General features: G+C 41.3%; 1 protein-coding gene across 1 annotated transcript; it reads left to right on the top strand.

Moving 5' to 3' along the window:
• Window positions 1-218: 218 nt before the first annotated feature.
• Window positions 219-3,113, top strand: LOC128594563 (E3 ubiquitin-protein ligase RNF4). The gene has a single exon (XM_053603478.1). It carries the CDS (start codon window positions 480-482, stop codon window positions 1,050-1,052), a length of 573 nt encoding a protein of 190 aa, XP_053459453.1. The 5' UTR covers window positions 219-479; the 3' UTR covers window positions 1,053-3,113.
• Window positions 3,114-21,002: the final 17,889 nt, after the last annotated feature.

Below are 21,002 nucleotides of genomic sequence, written 5' to 3'. Positions count from 1 at the left end.
TGTGTCCACCAAATTTTTGGGCCTTGCCTAAGCATTGGGAGGTAATGCTATGAAATAGTAAGAAGAAGACAGAGAAAGATAGTTGAAGTAATATACACATGTGTGACATAATGAGATGTCACAAAGGTATTTATTCAGGAAATTTTGGGATACAAGACATGACTATAAAATAATGCAATACATTTTTACTTAAGACTTATAGAGGGAAGTGGGTTGCTGTTGAGGCGGCGGCGTCTTGCTTGAGGCGTTCTCCACGATTTGGAAAGGTGCTTCCTCTTTGAAGAGCTTTGGCGGCGGGGCCGGCGGACCAGGCCAGCTCTTGGACTTGAAGATACTAGAAATCTGTCTGGCTCCAAATTCTTTTCCAAGCCAGAGGAGAAGTAACTGATGGGGATAAGAGGTTGAGAACATTCAACTCCCCTGCAACCTTTGGTACAGATTGCTGCTGCTGCTTCTGTAGGTCAGCACCAAAGAACACAATGAGTACAAGAAAGCGTCGTGGTGGAACAGTAAATTCTAGACAAACTCAGAAACGGACTCGGGAAACAGCCTCTACTCCTGAGATTTCTTTGGAAGCAGAACCCATAGAACTCGTGGAAACTGCTGGAGATGAAATCGTGGACCTTACCTGTGAATCGTTAGAGCCCGTGGTTGTTGACCTGACTCACAATGACTCTGTTGTGATTGTTGATGAAAGAAGAAGGCCAAGGAGGAATGCTAGGAGGCTGCGTCAGGACCATGCCGACAGCTGTGTGGTGAGCAGTGACGACGAGGAACTGTCCAGAGACAGAGATGTGTATGTGACCACCCAAACTCCCAGAAACACCAGGGATGAAGGTGCTGCAGGAGTGAGGCCGTCTGGTACTGTCAGTTGCCCTATCTGCATGGATGGATACTCTGAGATTGTGCAGAACGGACGTCTCATTGTTTCTACAGAATGTGGCCATGTCTTTTGTAGCCAGTGCCTCCGTGATTCTCTTAAGAATGCTAACACTTGTCCAACTTGTAGGAAAAAGATCAACCACAAGAGGTACCACCCCATTTATATATGAAGTGTTGAGAGCTGCTCGGGAGAGACAGATGGACGGACAGACAGCCTGGCTGGGTTCTCCGTATGGTATCTGCCTCCATTGTCCTGAGCTCAAAAAACCAACATCTGAAGTGTAAACTGCTCTTTTGTTTCCAGCCCTTCTTAGACCCTTTTGTTTCTCTATTTTGATGCTGTGGGGCTGGACCCAGGTCTGGACCCAGACAGGGCTCTCCCTCTGCTCCCACAGTCCTCTGGTTCTAGAGTTGGAGAAGGGGAGCCAGGCACACTGGACTAGAGAATTAGGGTTCCTCTCTGTTTTCGGAACCTGCACGTTTGCCAAGAAGTTTTCCCTGTTTGGAAAGTTTGCCCCAGCTCTCCCAGCACGCCACCTTCGTCCCAGTCGACCAGTGTGCCTGCCACACATTGACCAAGCCAGATACAGTCCCCCCAGCTCAAGGATCCCAGGTGCAGAGTGGCCTTGAGGCCCTGGAAAGACCAACCACTGGACTATTTCTTCTTCCCATGAGAGTTGGAGGTCACCCATGATTCTGCCTGTACCTTAGTATTAATATGCAGCAATTTCTGCAAATCAGGAGAACCTCTGCAGGGCAATCCCTGTTTCCTAAGAACGAAAAAGTGCAATAAAGCCCGTTCTTCACCTCCTTCTTGCAGCTGCCCGCCCAGGAGATGTAGCGTGTTAGCGTTCCCTCCAGAGGCCTGATGGCTCCTGGAGCAGTGCCCATCCTACCCCATTCCTGTTCACTAACTGTTCTCAGGAACCTTACCCAGGACATGGAAGGTAAATAGGGCAGACTTGCATTTGGGTGTCCTCACTCTTTCTGATAAGATCCAGCCTGTGTTTGCCATGTACCCTCCAGTCCTCAGCTCCTCGGTTCCCCTGCCTGATGCTGGCCCAGCGTGTGCGTGGGAGGCAGTGGCAATAGTCGTGGCCTTAACAGCCACTCACTTCCATGCTTTTGCCCAAGTCACTGTTGCTCTATGTTTAAAAAACTTGGCCTACCTGACTTGGTACTGACGTGGCTTTTTCATCCACATCCCATTCCCCCGCTCCCAGCATGTTTCAGAAGCTGCTCTTCTGCCCAGCTGGGCTTTTGGCTATTCCATAGTTTTTTTGGGTTTTTTTTTTTGGGAAAACACGCCGACTTATTCTTCCCAAGGGCCCAGGTAGTAACCTCTGCTCCACTGCACAAGTGTGTTGGAGCCACAAGTTCTCTGAGAGGCAGCAAAGTGGCCTGAGCTGCCCCTGACAGCACAGGGCATGGGGGTGGCTGACAGGAGAGAGGTCTGTGGCACCAGACTGCCTCCACTTCCATACTCCTTTCTCAGAGGGCTTCATGCCAAACCAACAGCCTTTTCGTTTAAAACATCTTCAGAGCGGGAAAGGGGCCACTTCTGGCTTTGCTAGCAATAACTGACCTTCAGTTTACTCTTCTGAAGGAGCAGGGACTCAGCACAGAATTCACTTTAAATGGGGCTGAAGGAGTGTCCTTCCTCTATGTGAAAAGAAAATAGTTTTATTCTTTCTGACTTTTTAACTTAACTGTTTGGCTCATTTCCAGTTAGTATGAATGAACGTAATAATTTTCTACTTGGAGTTGAAGAGGGCAGGGGCGTCAGCGCTTGTCATTGCGGGATATGATGTGTCTGCCCTTTGTGTGGACTTCATTACCATTAAGTTCCTTCTGGGCTTCATGGAAATGCTCTTGTTCCATTCTGATGACTCCCAGGTTTCAGGCACCAAGGTGACCATGCAGTCCACTAAAAAACATGGTAACATCCATTCTCAAGTTTCTTTAAATTTTATTCTCAAAGACAACTTAAGTAGTTGATCATACAACTTATATTACTTCATCCTAAATTAAATTGGTAAGACATGGGATTAGTTTCTGCTGCTATTCAGAAACTGTAAACTAGGAAAAGGTTGGTATGAAAATAATCCCTTTCCCATCCTCAATGTACATAGTTCAGCTCTTTTGTTACATTTAAACTATGTTGATGGACATCAGTCTGTTTTGGACTCACCTGCTAGTGTTAAAGATGGAAATAAAACCATTAATTTGAACAAAAAAAAAAAAAAAAAGACTTATAGAAACAGGTCCCATTATTCTGTGGGAACTAGAGATTTCAAATGCTGTTCTTTGGGCTTGGAATTTTCTTTCTCTTATCCTCTAAAACACCAGGTCAGTTATCTCCAGAAATCTTCTTCAACCCTCTCCACCCAAGTTGGGTTTAAATAGTCTCATTCTAGGACCTGACAGCATTATGAGAATGTATCTATTGTTCTCAGCACAATCTATCTTTAAGAGTTGTAAATAGACACTCTTTAGGAGCAAAAACAAAAAACAAAAAAAACCCAGTGAAACATTTATAGAGTATCTTGGTGTAACTGGTTCCAAATTTAAAACATAAAAAAGAATTATATACATATATATAATGATACTGCCTAGAATTTCAGAATAATCAGTTCATATTAATGACTTTAATTATGCTGTCAAATAGCAACTACTTTTTTCTTCTGGCTTAGCTAATTCTATTGTCAGCATTGGTGCCAACAACTTCTCTGATACCATCTAGCATTGCACACAGAGGCTTATACACAAGTTTCTCTTTCTTACTTCCATGCCTTTCTGAGGACAACATTTCCTGTGCTTCACCCATATCCACACATCCTGTTAGCCACCTATGCTGTGAGGTCTTGGGAAACTTCTGCAGGAGGGCTGGACTCTGGGAAAAGAGTCCCACACTCAAAAAGCTTGTGGTCTAGTGACCATACACAGTAAGCAGCGGGCAGGCACCCACAGGGAAGACTGCTAATCCCATCTTGGTGACTGGGCTCTGAGAAACCTTTCTAAAGAAAGTGGCACCTAACTTAAAATTAAAAGGAGAAAGTTATAAGCAGAGAGAGGTGGAAGACAAGTGTTCCTCACAGAAGTCTGCGGAAGGGAGGATGTCAAGAATCTAGCAGGAGGACACCCAGTCTCCTCTGACTCAACACGTTCTAAATACCAGCAACTGATCAAAATGAGTTTGTCCTTAGAGGTGCCTTCAAGACAACATGGTATCAGAGCCAGAAGAAATTCCCTTGAATTCTCATCTCCCTATCTGTTCAGTAGTGCCTGTAATTAATTGGGAGAGCAAATGTACCATTCCCTAATTAGAAATACAATGCATCTGGAGAGGTCCCTTCTCACAGGTTATAAGCTCTGGGCTGAAGAATACAAATGATGATGTTGGATCTTTTTAGTTTTCCAAAGGCACTGATTCTTGAACCCAAGAATTACCTGGGAAGGGCATGAGAATTATAAGGGCATAAGAATTACCAGGGAAACCTATTTAAAAAGTGGGCTCTGGCGGTGCCTGTGGCTCAAGGAGTAGGGCGCCGGTCCCATATGCCGGAGGTGGCGGGTTCAAACCCGGCCAAAAACTAAAAAGTGGGCTCTGATATTTGTGTGCTCATATACATATCAGCATTACTCACAATAGCCAAAAGGTAGCAACCACCCCGGTGTCCATCCATGGATGGATGAATAAGCAAACGTGATGTATCCATACAACGTAATATTATTCTCCTTTGAACAGGAAGGAATCCAGTCGGATGTTACAACATGCATGAACCTGCTCTGTGAAATAAACCAGTGACAAAAGAAAAAATACCATATGGTTCCATTCATATGAGGTACCCAGAGTAGTCAAATTGACAGAGACATAAAGGAGAATGGTGGTTGCCAGGGGCTGAGGTGAGGGAGGTGTGTTTAACAGATTGGAGTTTCAGCTGAGAAAGATGAAAAAGGCCCAGAAATGGATGGAAGTGATGGTTGCACAGCAAAGTACATGTACTTAATGCCTCTGAAGTATCCACTTATAAATGGTTAATATAGTAAAGCTTAGCTATGTGTATTTTACCACAATTAAAAATAATAATAAATAATAAAAAACAGTAAAAGTATGTTCCTAGGTCCTGCTGCCAGAGGGCCTTATTTAGCAGGCCTGTGTGTTAGGGAATCAACAGGAGGCAGAATTCATCCTACATGACTCAAATGAAGGTGCTCAGAGGAGGGATTCCCTCACTCAGATGTGGGCTGGTAACAAACCAGCAAGAATATGGAAGCCCCCAAGAATCAGTGACAGCGGAAAGCCATTACCACCCCTAGGTCTGAAGAGTCTAAAAGGTGGACATTGTGGTCCCCAAGCCCCATGAGATCTGGAGCCCTGATGAGGCTGGTCCAAGCTGTGGCTTATCTGGTGGAAGCAGTGAGGTTGAGGGAGCTGTAGGAGAACACTTCCCTGCACCCCTCCTGCTCCCTGTCTGCCCCTGGGAACTCCAGTCACTGGGGCTGACAGAAGCAGACAGCAAAGGAGCCAGGGATAACAAGCTCTCTTTCTCCCAAGGAACAGAGCTGGGAGAGGCCAACAGGATAACCAGCATCATAGGTCTCAACACTGTCTTGGAAGGAAGCAGGATGCCTGGAAGCACTGAGCAGCCCGAAGTGCAGATGAAGGGGGAAGTGGACTTTGTTGAGTTGATAGAAGCGATGCCAGCCACAGTGTCACAACTGTGACCCACACTCTGGTGCTCTTTCTCCTCTTCAGCTCCCAAACTAAATCTGTATGTGACAGAGCTGCTGCATACTGCCTCACTTCAGCAGGCTCTGACCTGCAGTGCAGGCAGCTACGATTTATGTGGACAAGCCAGCACCTAAAATAGAATTATGCGTCTGGGAAGGGAAACTATTTCTCCTTTGCAGACCCAAGGATACTAAAACCTTAAGCATGATTGTATTAAAGATTGCATCCATTTTCAGGTAAGCTTTCAGATTCACTAAGAAACCTATTTCTGAGAAAGTCAGATGCAACCAAAAAAACGTTATAACATGTGTGTAAATTAAAAGAAATATGTCACTAACTGTGGGCAAGAAAGAAGTAGCTATTTTAATAAATCATTTCATAAATTTGTAAAATTAAGTTTGAGGCTTCTAACATGCAATAAGCATTATACCATCAATTATACCATCACTGGATTCATTCTTCTTCACTTATTTAATTAGCACTTACTGAACTCCCATCATATGCCAGGAGCTAATCTAGATGCTGAACAAAACAGACAAGACCTGGGCCCTTGTGCAACTGAAATAGCGGAAGATGAGCCAAATTACACTCTGGTTTCCTTTCTCTGGTATCCAGTTCAGGAAATTCAGCCAGATTGAATTGCCCCTCACGGGACTTCAGTGAAGATGCTGATGTTTCCCTAAAACCAGATGTAGAGAGTGAAATTCTAGACTGGGTCCCATAAACTGTAAATGCTGGTCACCAAATCTTGGTGTCTCTCTCTCTCTTCTTCCTTTCTTCTTTTCCTCCCTCCCTCCCTTCCTTCCTTTTCTTCCCTTCCTTTTTCTCTCTCTCCTTCCTTTCTTCTTTTCTCCCCTTCCTTCCTTTTCTCCCCTTCCTTCCTTTTCTCCCTCCCTCCCTCTCTCCATTCCTTCCTTCCTTTCTCTGTCTTCTTGTCTCTCTTCTCTCTCTTTCCTCCCTCCCACCTTCCCTTTCTTCCTCTTTCTCTTCTCTCTCTCAGTTTCCCCCTTCTCTCCTTCCCTGCTTTCCTTCTTTTCTTCTCTCTTTCATTCTGTCTTTCTTCTATTTTCTCTCTCTGTCTTTTTTTTCCCCAATCACACAACAGCCATTATACTAGTTCTGTTTTATTTTTAAATTCCTATTAATATGAGGCTATGAATGATCAGGTTACATTGTTTGTGTTTCTAAGGTAAAGCCTTTCATCCAGGGGGGATGCGGTACACCCTCAGAATGTGCACTGGTTCTGTTTTTAAAATTGTTTATTCCATTGTTTGCTCACAGCCAAATAGTTCTGGAATACAATCTTCAAAAAACAAAACAATACAAAACAAAAATAATCACTCAAGGATCTTTAAGACTGAAGTAAAATACACTGGGAATTTGTTCAATTAGTAGCCTCTTTTGTGTTTCCACAAGCAAACAGAGAAAGTTCTATCATATTACTATTTGACCATATTTATCAGTGACTCACCAGGTCTAACCCAAGTGACCAGCTCATCCCCAGTTTCAGCACTAACTCATCAGTCATGTGGAAGCCAGGACAGTTAGTCACCCTTCCTCTCATGCAAAGTACCATGTTTTTAATACACTTTCTGTATGAATGAATGAAGAAATGGGCTCATAAAAATGTGCAATACTCACTCTCACTCTGCACCAATTCAAGTTTCTTTAAAATATTTTTTACATATAAAAACAGAAGAAAGATACTTTCATACACAAGGCTATTTTCAATTATAGCCATTAAAAATCAGATGTTTGGGGTTTGAATGTTAAAATATTTAAAATCCACGTATAAACTCAGCCAGTATGCAATATGTTTATTTTAGGATTCTTAGAGAAAAATGTCAGGGTGTTTATTCTTGTTATATTCTGTAATTTTCATTCAGCCAAATTTAGGTGGGATAAGCAAATAGATTTTTGAAAACAGATTTTGAAAGCAGGATGTTTTTAAAAAATATCTGATGGCTTCGGGGTAGTCGTAAACCTGAGATTATGGCTCTCTTCAAGGCAGAAGTAATGAGGCATGAATAAATGTTGTTGATGTCACTTCTTCCTTCCCTGAATGGCCAAGAAGGCCACATTATACTTGTAAAGTCACCTTCACACAGGCAGACAAACCCAAACAAGCTGCAGTTCTGTTCCACAGTTGAAGACAACCCATCTCATGACCTCAGTCTTAATAAGCCATTCCAGGTACAGAGATGCTCCTTTGTGCAGTTACTTCTTAGCCCACTTTGTCAGGAGAACACTGGCTCCAGGCTCAGTCTCTCCCACTCCAAAGCTTTATTAGCCATTATCCTTCGTGACTGCAAGATGAGATCTCAGCAAGCAGTAAAAACTGCTCATTTTCTACTGTTTCTCACATAACAGCAAACGTATTTCCCTTGTAAAACAGAAACCACAGGTGTAAATGCCATCTACACAGCTATTTTACTACAAGGGCCAGACCTACCCCCTCAAAAAGAGAGAGTACCTTACTCATGGGACAAGCTTGTCTGCGGTTGAAACTAAGTTTAAGTAAGTACCAATCATAAATTTATTTCCTTTTCTTCTTCCTTTCTTCTTTTTCTTTCTTTCTCTCTCTTCCTTTTCCCTCCCTCTCTCCTTGCCTCCCTCCCCCTCCCTCCCTCCCTTTCTCTTTCTCTTTCTCTCTTTCTTTCTCCCAAACTCATTTGCCAATTAACAGTCTGTAGGACTAACGTTCCTTAGAAAACAGCTTGAGAAATATTGTCGTGAACATTGACCGCAGGCCAATAACCCACTGTCCCTTCCTCATCTCAGTGGAATCTCCCAGGCCCACATCCTCACTTCTCCTTGGTGGAGTGCTGCACAGGGGAAGTTCACTGGTTCCAGGCCTGGCCCGACCACTGCTGGTTCTTCTCTCCTTATCTCTATAGTAGGAGTTTGGGATGGGATATTCTTCACTGTCTTTTCAGTTCTAATCATATTCTACATTAGTTGAATTGATACACTCACACAGGATGAAACCACATATAAAGATTATGGGCTTAGTTGTGTCTCTCCAAGACCAATATGTTGACATCCCTACCCCCAGTACCTCAGAATGTGACTTCATTTGGAGATAGGCCCTTACATAGGTGTTATTATGTTTAAATGAAGCTGTTAGGGTAGGGCTATAATTCAATGAGACTTATGTCCTTATAAGAAGAGGAAGAGATACCAGGTATTATGTGCAGAGAGGAAAGACCCCATGGGGATGCAAAGAGAAGGTATCCATCTACAAGACAGGAGGGAGGCCTCACAAGGACTCAACCCTGCCAGCATCTAGACTTCTAGTCTCCTGGGAGAAATAAATTTATGTTGCTTAGATCCTTCAGACTGTTATGGAAGTCCTAGCAGATTAATAAAAAGGTTACTGTATCCCATCTCTGTCAAGTGAGATCTGAGCTGATGCTCTAACCCAACTGTATGTGCAGTGTGGCAGTAACTGAGGGTTTGTCTGGAAGACCCAGACTTGGACCCAAATGGTGCCATTGGTCTAGAGCTAACCTTTAACCAGAACTAATCTTTAACCATGTATAGCCTTTAACCTTTATACATCATGGCATAGCTGCATTTTATTATCTGGAAATCTGTGATCAAATGAACCTCATGCTGGAGAAGATGTGGCTCAAGTAGGTTTATCACCTTTAGCTAAGATTCACAAAGACTCAGAAAATTTCACAAGTATTTGCTGAGCGTTATTCATATACTGGAAGTGGTGGAAAATACAGTAGAACCTCCATAGTTGACCACATGTCTGCACTGACCACCTTTTAAGTTCACCTAATTTTCATAGACTGGACATACACCACATTTATGTGTCAGTATGGTAGGCTTAGTTCCTTATGTTGACCATCTCTGTTGGCTAGTATGTTACAGTACCATGGGTGATCAACTTACAGAGGCTCCACTATATAAGAGAAATAAAATCAAGGCCTGTTGATAAAATTCAGTAGGATGAGGAAAGTGACTCTTCAGAAGACATTGATAATGTAGAAATGGAAAAAGATGATACTTATGATATTGCCAAGGCCAAAGAACTCTTGGCCTTCTGTGCTGTGTAAATATCATAAATTTATTACAGGTACATAAAATTTGTATACAAGTATATTGATGGTGTACAATGTGATGTTTAAATACATGAATACATTGTGAAGTTATTAAATCTAGATAATTAACATCTCTAGCACCTCACATATTTATTTTTATGTGGTGAGGACATTTAAAATTGGCAACAACCTTGATAGTTTCTTATGGTTTTGAGGCGGCTACTCTGGTCACTATGTATATTCCAGGGAGAAAAAAGAAGGAAGGAGGAAAAGAGCGAAAAACAGATACGTGTTAGCTGCACCTGCAGCCCATTTTAAAGGGGTTTCTCCTTGTATCTCACCCACCTACTTTCATTATCATCGCACTGGCCAGAAAGGTGCTACATGTCCCTGGCTTCATACCTCTTCAACAAAAGAGAGAAGGAGAGATGGAGGGGAGAATGGACTTGGGGTGGGCAATACAAATAGAAGGCAAAGAGGTATGTTCAGCTGGGAAAGCACTTTCCATGATCTCAGAGGATGTGGGATGTGAGATGGAGCCAGAGGCAAGCAGGAGAGAAGGGCAGTCTATCACTGCCAAAGACAGAGGTCAGAGACCATAAATCACATAAGAACCACTGAGACTAAGTAAGGCCTCTGTCCTTGACTTGGACATGGCTGGATTCTTGTTGTGTCTTCAGGTGGACTTTCCTCTGTGTGCATATATCCCTGCTCTGTGAGTCTGAATATCCTCTTTTCAAAAGAACATCAGATATTTTTAATTAGAGTCTCCCTAATGACCCCATTTTAACTTAATCACCTCTTTAAAGGCTCTATCTTAAAATATGGTCACATTCTGGAGTATTGGGGGTTAGGCCTTCAACATACAAATTTGGGGGTAGGAAGGTGGGACAAAGACATAATTCAGGCCATAACAGGGAGAGTCTTAAAATCTAAGCTAGGGAGTTTGTCTTTTATTTTGCATGCAACAGAGAAAAAACAAAGGTTTTGAGCAGGGAAAAACATTATTGGAGTTATAATTTTTTAGCAGGCTATTCCTTTGTTGCCATTGTGTGGGATGCATTAGCAGCACAGAAACCCAAGGATAAGGATGGCTTTAATGTGGGCAAGAGATAATGATGATCTGAGTTAGGGCAGTAGCAACAGAAATGGAAATAGGAACTCAAGTAGAAGATACTATATTTTGCCAAGTATAATGTGCATTTCTGCCCAAATTTTTGACAGAAAAATAAGAATAAACATTATACATGGGTATTACTAATTCTGTATCTATATAAATGTTTTTAATTCTTTTATTTATCCTTGTACATTAAAAGTATAACTCTAAAAAGCAATAAAGACATCAGTATGCAAAAATAATACCTTGGAATATGATAATTGGTTTTGTTGAACTTATAATGAACTTGCAACAAAAGCTTATGTTGCATAAGCTGCAAAAGCAATCTTAGTGGACTTGAAAAACCAACTTGCTGTGATAACCTGGTGGGCTAACTGCAGGTGGGTCAACTGCAACCTCTTGAAATGTCGGTAAACAAAGCCTTTTAAGGCCCTAATGAAGAAAGAGTAGACATGGTGGATGAAGTCAGCTGGTAACGATTTAACAACTATAGGCAGAATCAAGGACACATCCATTGCCTAAGTTTGTGGTTAGATCCTAAGATCATGGAATGGTGTCAAGAAGGACACAGCTGTGAAATAGTTTAAAAACGTGGCATCAGCAATGCTATGGATGGAACTGAGGATGATGAAATTTACCTGGAGAAAAAAAGTGATTCTACAGAAGACATGGGTAATTTAGAAATTGAAGAAGATGATATTTCTTATGTTGACGCTGACAAAGAGCTCTTGGCCTTCTATGATGTGTAAATAACATAATTTTTTTACTGGCCCATAAAATTTCTTATACCTTATATCTGTCCTTAGGTTTTACAATTATTTTTTACATAAAATTTCTTGTACCCTAGTATGTTAAAAAATAAATACTAAAACTCCTTAGTGATAGAAAAAACAAATACCTAAATATAAACAAATAAAAATTTGAACTAAAAAATTAAAACAAAAGATATTTTTGTTGAAAGTTTGGGCCCAAATCGTAAGTGAGTATTATACACAGAAACATGCAGTGAATCCAAGAGACACTCTGGTTTGGTAACTTCTGTGGTGAAGGGGTGAGGATGAAGTCCTGAGGTTTCTGAAGCCAAGTGGAGCAGTAAATGGGGGAGGCAGTCACTGAGATGGGTTGAAGGGGACATGACTGTGATTTTGAAGTGTGTGTTTGATGCCAGCATGGAGCTATCAGGAAAGCAGCTGGAAATCTCAGTCCAGGTCTCAGGTATCACCAACAATAATATTTTAAACAGCAAGACTGGCCTAAGGCAAACTTTAGAGTAGGAAAATTTGTCCCTGATATCTTTCCGCCTCTCTTTGTGTTCTGTCTCCAATCCTTAGATCCTAAGCCCACCATGCTCCCAAATTGCTTCTCTCCCTCCCAAATGCAGATGCCCTTACACTCAGCAGAGCTCCTGAGTCATATAGAAAGGCAGAGAGAATGAAGATCTATCAAAAGAAAGCTTGTGAGTCCTAAGAAATCCACCATGGGTGCATCTTGGGCAGGATCAGCCGGCCAGGGCTGGGAGGCATTTTGACTCTAGTTGTCTTCCTTGTGTTCCTGGAGCTGCACAGTGCCTGTCAACCTTCTCAGAGGAATCTGAACTCAAAAATCATGCTCTGATCACTTGTTTGTGGCTGCTTGTGACAAAAGGCTCTAAGCCCTCTGATTAATATTTGAAAGTCAAGACCGTGTACCAGAGATTTGATTGATACCTGTAAACTTGACTTTCCTGAAGTAGCAGATTGCCAAGTGTTCCTTTGCCCTAGGGAAAGATCATCACAGGCATGGCTCTAGCATCATTTAATGTGTGAATAATGAAGAGTGTTCTATATTGGTTTCCTCCTTTATGATGAGCTGTGGGCCAATGTCTGTCAGATTTTAGGTAGCATTAATCTGCCACTAAGAAACAGACAATTTTATTTAAAGGCTGCCAAACCCTGTACTTCGGTGAAGAAATTCACACATTACTACCCAAATACTGACTCTCTCTTTCCCGGGTCCTTTCCTTGGGTCTCCATTTCCTCTGTGGAGTGTGGCACAGAACAACTTCCCAGCCACTCTTCAACTCCAGGGTCTGTCATCACAGCATGGAGGCCAGAGCCTCAGTGTTCTCAAGTTGGCCCAGCCCTGCCTCTAGGGTGCACCTAGACCAAGGTTATAATATGAAAGCATGGTGTTTAGTTTAGAAGGGGAGTAGGGGAGGCCACATGGTATTCAGGAAGGAGAGCAGGGAGGCCACATGGCATCCCAGAGAGGGAGAGGGGGAGGTGCTAGCATGGAGGATCCATGTGGAGTCTGCAGAATGCTGCAGAAAAGGTCTGTCCACTTTTCCTCTGGTGACTGATTTATTTTAGAGTCCTTATTGAAAATTGTAGGTTAGTGGTTTCTCTGTTGTTTCCCTGTGAAGACCAATCATGCCCATGAAAAGTATGGTTAATAGGTCAGACATGGCACTAATTAGAAGGAGAGAAGGGACTAAGAAGCCAATCAAAGGGTGCCTTACTTTGGCCACTTGAAGTCACTATTTTGTCTAAGGCCTCTCCACTTGTTGAGCTTTGAGAACCTTTTCCCACCACCTCATTTACTGTAATGATCCCCCTCTTATGGGATGGTTCTATCTCCCCCTACACTATAGGAGGCAAGAGGCTGTATTAAAGGATTTTGGTCATGTCCTCCAGGGACAAGCTCTGTTCCTAGGCCAGCTCCATCTCTTTGCAAATTAGAGGCACTTTCTTTGTGGACACCTAAACAGGTCCAAGTAGACTAGGAGGAATTCGGGGCAAGAGGCAAGGACAGTCTGCTCCCCATTGAATGTGGTTTGTGAAGTGAGAAGGGGAAAAGATAGGTCTGGTCTCAAGAGCAGTACCACATGATGCTATTTCTGACAACCATCTCAAGGGAAGGAGGTGGGCCCATGTGACATTCCTTGAAAAAAAAATTAATTGGTTTTGTGGCAGGTTTCCAAAAGCCCTATACACAGCCATAGAGGGAGTTTCGGATTACTCGATGGGGACACCTGTCTAGGGTTGTGGAGGGACTCTGCACCTGAGAGATGCCTGGGTGGTGAAGGTGTTATATCTTTTCTCCCCCTGGCAGACCATGGGACAAAAAACCTCAATACCCTCTAACTCACCCCTGATAGGCCTCTTAAAGAACTGGAAGACCTTTGAATTAGCCTTCAAAAGTCTACATTAATTTTCTTGGGTAACACAGCTTGGCCTTAATATCATTTACCAAGAGAGGAGGGAAATCTGGCCCGTAGATAGGAGTTTGAATTATACCATCATTTTAAAACTAGATCTTTTTGTAAAAATGAGGGGAAATGGTCACAGGTCCCCTATGTGCAAGCTTTTCTGTACTTAAGGGATGATTCTCAATATTGTGAGTCCTCTGTAGAAAAATGTCAACTGGGGAGGAAGCGACTGGCAGAGAAACAGGCTGGGAAAAACACCAAATTTTCCTGCTCAGGTGGTTTGCTGGCACCATCTGTGTATACTCCAGGAGGGAAAAACCCATTAGGTGGAGAGAAGGAGGAACAAAAAATGAGGGACCCCCTGCCAGCTTACAGTTCAGGAAAGACCACAGCCTCACCCTCTGCTCTCCCTGAGACCCAGGTTTGGGGTCTCTACATGAAGTGTCCTCCCATAACAGACAATAGTTTATAAAGGGATATGCTCCCTTCAGCATGTCAGACTTAAAAACTTGTAAAGAAAAAGTGAGAATTTCTTCAATGGAAGTTTATAAAGGAGTTTCAGCATTTGACTAATATATATATGTATTTTTTACTCAGAAGAATCTAATGATTTTCCTGTTCTATTATTGTACTGTGGATGAAAAGCAGGGCGTGATAGCAGCTGCATGACACAGGGCAGATAGACAACCTGCTACTACTCAGGTTTTGACTGATGGGGCAAATGCGGTTCCTACCCAAGACCTCAGGTGGAACTATCAACCTGGACACACAGAAGAGGCTGGCAGAGCAGCTAGGCATTATATGCAGATCTGCCTTACAGAAGGCATGAGGGAAATAGGAAAAGCCAAAGAATGTTTCCAAGTTAGCTGAGCTGACATAGTGTAAGGATGAAAATCCAGCCTCCTTGAGACAATCTTTTTTTGTTGTTTGTTTGTTTTTTGTAGAGACAGAATCTCACTTTATAGCCCTCGGTAGATTGCCGGTGGCATCACACAGCTCACAGCAACCTCCAACTCCTGGGCTTAAGCGATTCTCTTGCCTCAGCCTCCCGAGTAGCTGGGACTACAGGCGCCTGCCACAACGTCCGGCTATTTTTTGGTTGCAGTTCAGCCGGGGCCGGGTTTGAACCCGCCACCCTCGGTATATGGAGCCGGCGCCTTACCGACTGAGCCACAGTATCTCCTAAATAGCTTCATAGATAGTAGATGCTTTATGTATAAATCAGCTTATGTGCAAACTTGGTATTAGTCAGGATGAAATACATTTTAAATAGTAACACTTTGTAAAATTAAATACATTTCTCACCACATATATCACCTCATGCCTAAACCTATCTGCAAAGTTTCTGTGTTTTAATTTTCTTAGTTAGAAGTGACCGAAACAGAGTTTTTCCCCCTTGAGATTGCCCAGGCCAGAATGCAGTGGCATCATCATAGCTCACAGCAACCTCAAACTCCTGGGCTCAAGCGATCCTCCTGCCTCAGCCTCCTGAGTGGCTGGGAATACAGGTGCTTCATGTCTTCCTATGTGGCTCAAACTGTCTCAAACTTCTGCCTCAAGTGATGCTCCTACCTCAGCCTCCCAAAGTGCTGGGGTTACATGCCTGAGCCACCACCTTTATGAAGTAATATATGAATCAATACTGGCAAGAAATACATATGATAATTTACTACTCAATAAAAAGACTCAACTGTTAAAAAAAAAAAAAAAAGAAAAAAAAGAAAATCCAGCCTCCTTTAGGGGAAGACTAGCGGAAGCAGTACGAAGCATACCAACCTGGAGACTGAATCAGCGGAAGAGAGAATTTTGCTTAGTACCCATTGTATTAATTAACTGGCCCCTGATATTTGCAGGAAACTACAACATAAGGCACTGGGACCCCAAAGTGACTCAAATGAGCTACAAAACTTAGCCACTTTTGTGTTCAACAACTGATACCTGGAGGAGGCAAGTAATGAATGCCAAAGGGTTAAATTGTCAGGAACTGTTATTGCAGCCAATCCCAATGTCCCAGCATGAGACAACTGAGGAGGGAGATGACTGTCCTCTGGTGGCCATGTGAAGTCTGGCCAGACATGTTTCAATTATGGCAAACCTGGCCATTTGTAGAAAGAGTATCACCAAAAGGGGTCTAACATGGATGGCAGAGGAGGTAAGTTGTTACCCTGGCCCCCCTAATTCCACTGTTGTGCCCTAGGACACCAGTCTGTAACTGTCTCAAGGAAACAGCCAAGGAAATGACAGTGAGAAAATGCCACCTTCTGGTCAATGGAGCCCAGGCTCTTCAACAGCTCTTGCTATCAAAGTAAAATAAGATGACCCGTGGGTCACAGTGGACATCTCTGGTAAGCTTGTCACATTCTTATTGGACAGGGTAGCAGCTTTTCTGGCTTTGAAAGTCTTTCAAAAATCATTTTACAACAAAGACATTTGCACCAGAATGTTCATTGCACCCCAATTCATAAATGCCATGTCATGGAAGCCCAAGTGCCCATCAACCCATGAATGGATTAACAAATTGTGGTATATATATACCACACTATGCAGCCATAAAATAGATGGAGACTTCACATCTTTTATGTTTACCTGGTTGGAGCTGGAACATATTCTTCTTAGTAAAGTATCTCAAGAATGGAAGAAAAAGTATCCAACATACTCAATACTATTACGAAACCAATATATAGTCACTTACACTTTCAAACAAGTGATAAAACAAAACTATAGTCCAGAAAGAAAGAGAAAAGAGGAGGGGGAGGGAAAAGGAGGGGGAGGCCAGGAGCAGGGAGGGTATTTGGTGGGAACTCATCTATTGTGTATAATGCAATGATACGCTTTAAAACTATTTTTTGAAGCATCTAATAAACTATTGCCTCAAGTTCAATGTGAATATTATTTTCATTAAACTAATAGGATTTTAATTGCGAATTCTTTTTTTTCCTTTTTTTAATTTTTATTAAATCATAGCTGTGTACATTAATATGATCATGTTACAACCTAAGAATAGGGAGAAGGGGGAAAGGGAGGGGAGGGAGGGGGGAGGTAGGTGGAGGGAGGGGGATTAATGGGATTACACCTGCGGTGCATCTTACAAGGGTATATGTGAATCCTAGTAAATGTGGAATGTAAAAGTCTCAGCAAAATAACTAAGAAAATGCTATGAAAGCTATGTTAACTAGTGTGATGAAAATGTGTCAAACGATCTATGAACCAAGTGTATGGTGCCCCACTTTAAAACTATTAAGAGTAGAGTATAAATGTCTTACCGCAAGAAGTAAGTGAGGTGATGGTTATGTTAACAAGTTTGATGTAAGCTTTCCACATTATATATCAAATTAGCACATTGTACCCCATAAATGCATTAATGTATACAGTTGTGATTTAATTAAAATTAAAAAAAAAAAGTCCTTTGGAGGTTACCTGTCCTCCTCCCCTTGCTTGATTGTTGCCATCCTCAGGGACCCATTTGCAGGCATTTAACTTCTTTGCTTTGTAGTTGGGAACTTTTAATTACTCACCGATTTTTGATCATCTGTGAATCACCAGTAACCTTGCTGGAAAGAGATTTCTTTTTGTTTTTTTATTTTATTTATTTTATTTTTTATTTATTTTTATTTTTATTTTTATTTTTTTTATTAAATCATAGCTGTGTACATCAATATGATCATGGGGCATCATACACTTGTTTCATAGAATATTTGACACATTTTCATCTCATTAGTTGACATAGCCCTCCTGGCATCATCCTAGTTACTTTGTCAAGACATTTACATTCCACATTTGCCAAGGCTCACATGTACCTTTGTAAGATGCACCACATGTGTGATCCTTTCAATACCCCTCCCTCTACCCACATCCCGCCTCCCTCCCCACGCTTTCCCCCTTCCCCCTGTTCTTAGGTTGAAACTTGGTTATAGCTTCATGTAAAGGTCCTAAGTTAGTTTCATAGTAGGGGTGAATACATTGGATATTTTTTCTTCCATGCTTGAGACACTTTACTGAGAAGAGATCTAAAAACAGATCTCCCATTCAATCCTGTAATTCCTCTGCTGGGCATATACCCAGAAGACCAAAAACCACATCATAACAAAGATATTTGTACCAAAATCTTTATTGCAGCCCTATTCATAATTGCTAAGTCATGGAAGAAACCCAAGTGCCCATTGATCCACGAATGGATTAATAAATTGTGGTATATGTACACCATGGAATACTATGAAGCCTTAAAGAAAGATGGAGACCTCACCTCCTTCATGTTTACACGGATGGAGCTGGAACATATTCTTCTCAGTAAAGTGTCTCAAGCATAGAAAGAGATTTCTTATCTAAGTTAGGAACTGTTTCAACCTTCTTTCCAACGTATATTGTTATGGCAATGAAGGCAGATGTGATGTGTGAAGCACAGACATTTTAATATCATATTTAAGATCTGGGGCTCTGGTGCCCACTGTTGCTTTCTAGCTCTGTCCCTCATTTTCTAATCTGTAAAATAAGGATAATAAACATATGGACCTCGTGGGGTTATGAAAATTAAATGAGCTAAAATATACACAGTTCTTAACATAGAGGCTGTCATCTGCTAAATGGATTAACATGTTATTTTAATCATCAGCCTATTTAGTTCCATTGTCATTGGTTATGAGGATATGTAAAGTCCAACTTTTTTTCTGGTCCATTATCCTGCAAAGGAAACGAAGACGCAGGACTGGGTTTGTGGTTATATGAATGCTGTGGTTTCTTGCCAGAACAACCATTTATTTCCTGTTCTTTGTTTTGCTGCCTTTTCTCTTTGGATAAAAACTATGAGTAAGCTGAATAGTAGCAAGAAAGCAAATAAAGAAATTAGGTTCTGAAAGTGCTTGCTTTCCTTTTACAACAGAGTGGGCCCATTCTAGAACGCCCACCCAGGAGGAAGATAATTGAGTTTACCTGGCTCCCCTCTGTCTCATTCACTTCCTTTCTGAGTGGCTTCCTTAGAATAAGAACAAACTTGATGATGAAAAATAACACTATCTTTGTTACCTGGTTACCTGGGAGTACTTTAAACTTAGTAGGAATTAAAGAATTCAAAGCACTCAAAGAACTGGGTGCTTTCTGGAGCTTATATTCATCCATGATAGGAAGTCAGCATTAATGGGCTGAACTCATATTTAGGCAACTCTTTGGTGCATTAAGGTTGCCTTTAAATCCTGTTCTTTCCTTTATCCCCTGCAGTTGGCTTCTGCACCACCTGTCTTGATAAAATGTGTCTTTGGATCTTCCAAAGACCCTCATAATTTAACCTCTCTTAAAATTGTATCCCCAATATTCACAGCTTTGTTTCTAGGTCTGGACTTTAGAACCCACTAAATTGGCATACACAGGGATGCTCTCTCATTAAAATTTGATAGTGTCTCAGAAAAAGATCTTTATAGCATTATATTTAAATTTTTGGATGCTGGGAAGCCAAAAAAGTTAAATAAAGTGATGCAATAAAGGCAATGAAATCAACAGATCAGAAAAATGAATCAATTGCAAAATCTTCATATGTGATGCCTCTAAAACAGTATAAAGATTGAGGATGAGGAAAAAGAGAACAGGGTTATGAACAATGTAAAGAGATTTTTTTTATAGTAGCTACCATGACAGGTGTGAGGTGGTATTTGTTGTTTTGATTTACATTTCTCTGATGATCAGTGGCATTGAGTTTTTTTCATATAGCTTTTGGCCATTTGTATGTTATATGTCTTTTTTTTGAAAAAATGTCTATTCAAGTCCTTAGCCCATTTTTTAACCAATTTATTCATTTTTTTATTTGAGGTGGAGGAGTTCCTTATCTATTATGGGTTATCTATTATAACTCCTTGCCAGATAGATGATTTGCAAATACTTTATTACTTTCTATAGGTTGCTTTTTACTCTGTTTCTGGTTTCCTTTACTGAGCAGAAGCTTTTAGTTTGATGTGTCTTACTTGTTAATTTTTGTTTCTATTGCCTATGCTTTTGGGTTTATATTCATGAAATTGTTGTGAAGACTGAAAGCACATGTAGTCAGAATAAGATGGAATCTTTCAGGCTAGGGCTGAGATGACACCGCTGGTATGGTTGATTTAGGTCCTACATTACCTTCGCCTCATGTCTCCCATTCTTGCTATTTGTAATTTCAGCTTTAACCTAAAAGTGTGTATCTTGAGTAGGTTAGAGCAATTGATTTAGGAAATTAACTTTTGAATTGGAATGTTGTTTGGGGTCCTAGGTTATGCTTATTATTGTTTATTGTGTGTCATGGGTAATGCTGATTATTATTGTTTAAGATAAAGGCTAACATGGTTTTAACTTTCATGTATAAATCTGTGATTTTGAAAATGGCAGAACAGAACAGTCTCAGAGAGGCTGCTCTCCCTGTTTTCTAGAATTATCAGCCTTCTGACAAAGTTTGGTAGACCTATCCCCATCTCTGCATACTGGCTAACAGTAACAGGTAGCCAGACCTTCTTTGTCTGGTAATAAGGACAATGTTGTGAATCTCTGGTGCTATGTTTTCTCCTAGTAGTTTTACAGTTTCAGGTCTTGTGTTTATGTTATTGATCCATTTTGAGTTGATTTTTGTGTACGATGTAAGATAAAGAGCCAACTGCATTCTTTCGAATATGGATTATCTGATTTTCCCAGTACCATTTGTCAAAGAGACAAAAGATAAGTGTTGGTGACAATGTGGAAAATTGGAACCCTTGCACACTGCTAGTAGGAATGCAAAATGGTGTAGCTATTATAGAAAACAGTATGAAAATTCCTCAAAAAATTAAAAATAGGACTATTAGCAATCCCATTGCTGGGTATTCGTCCAAAATAATTGCAATCAAGATCTCAAAGAGACATTGGCTCTGCCATGTTCATTGCAGTACTAGTCAGAGTGGCAAGATATAGAAACAACCTAAATGTCCACCAGCAGATAAATGAACTTTAAAAAGTGTTGTCTATACATACAATAGAATAAAGAAGGAGATTCTGCAATATGTGACAAAATGGATGAAACTTGCGGACTTTTTTTTT

Source organism: Nycticebus coucang, chromosome 9 (genome assembly GCF_027406575.1).
Source record: "Nycticebus coucang isolate mNycCou1 chromosome 9, mNycCou1.pri, whole genome shotgun sequence".
NCBI classification, from domain to species: Eukaryota; Metazoa; Chordata; class Mammalia; order Primates; family Lorisidae; genus Nycticebus; species Nycticebus coucang.
Note: the sequence above shows the minus strand (reverse complement) of the source record. Positions and strands in the feature narration are given on the sequence as shown.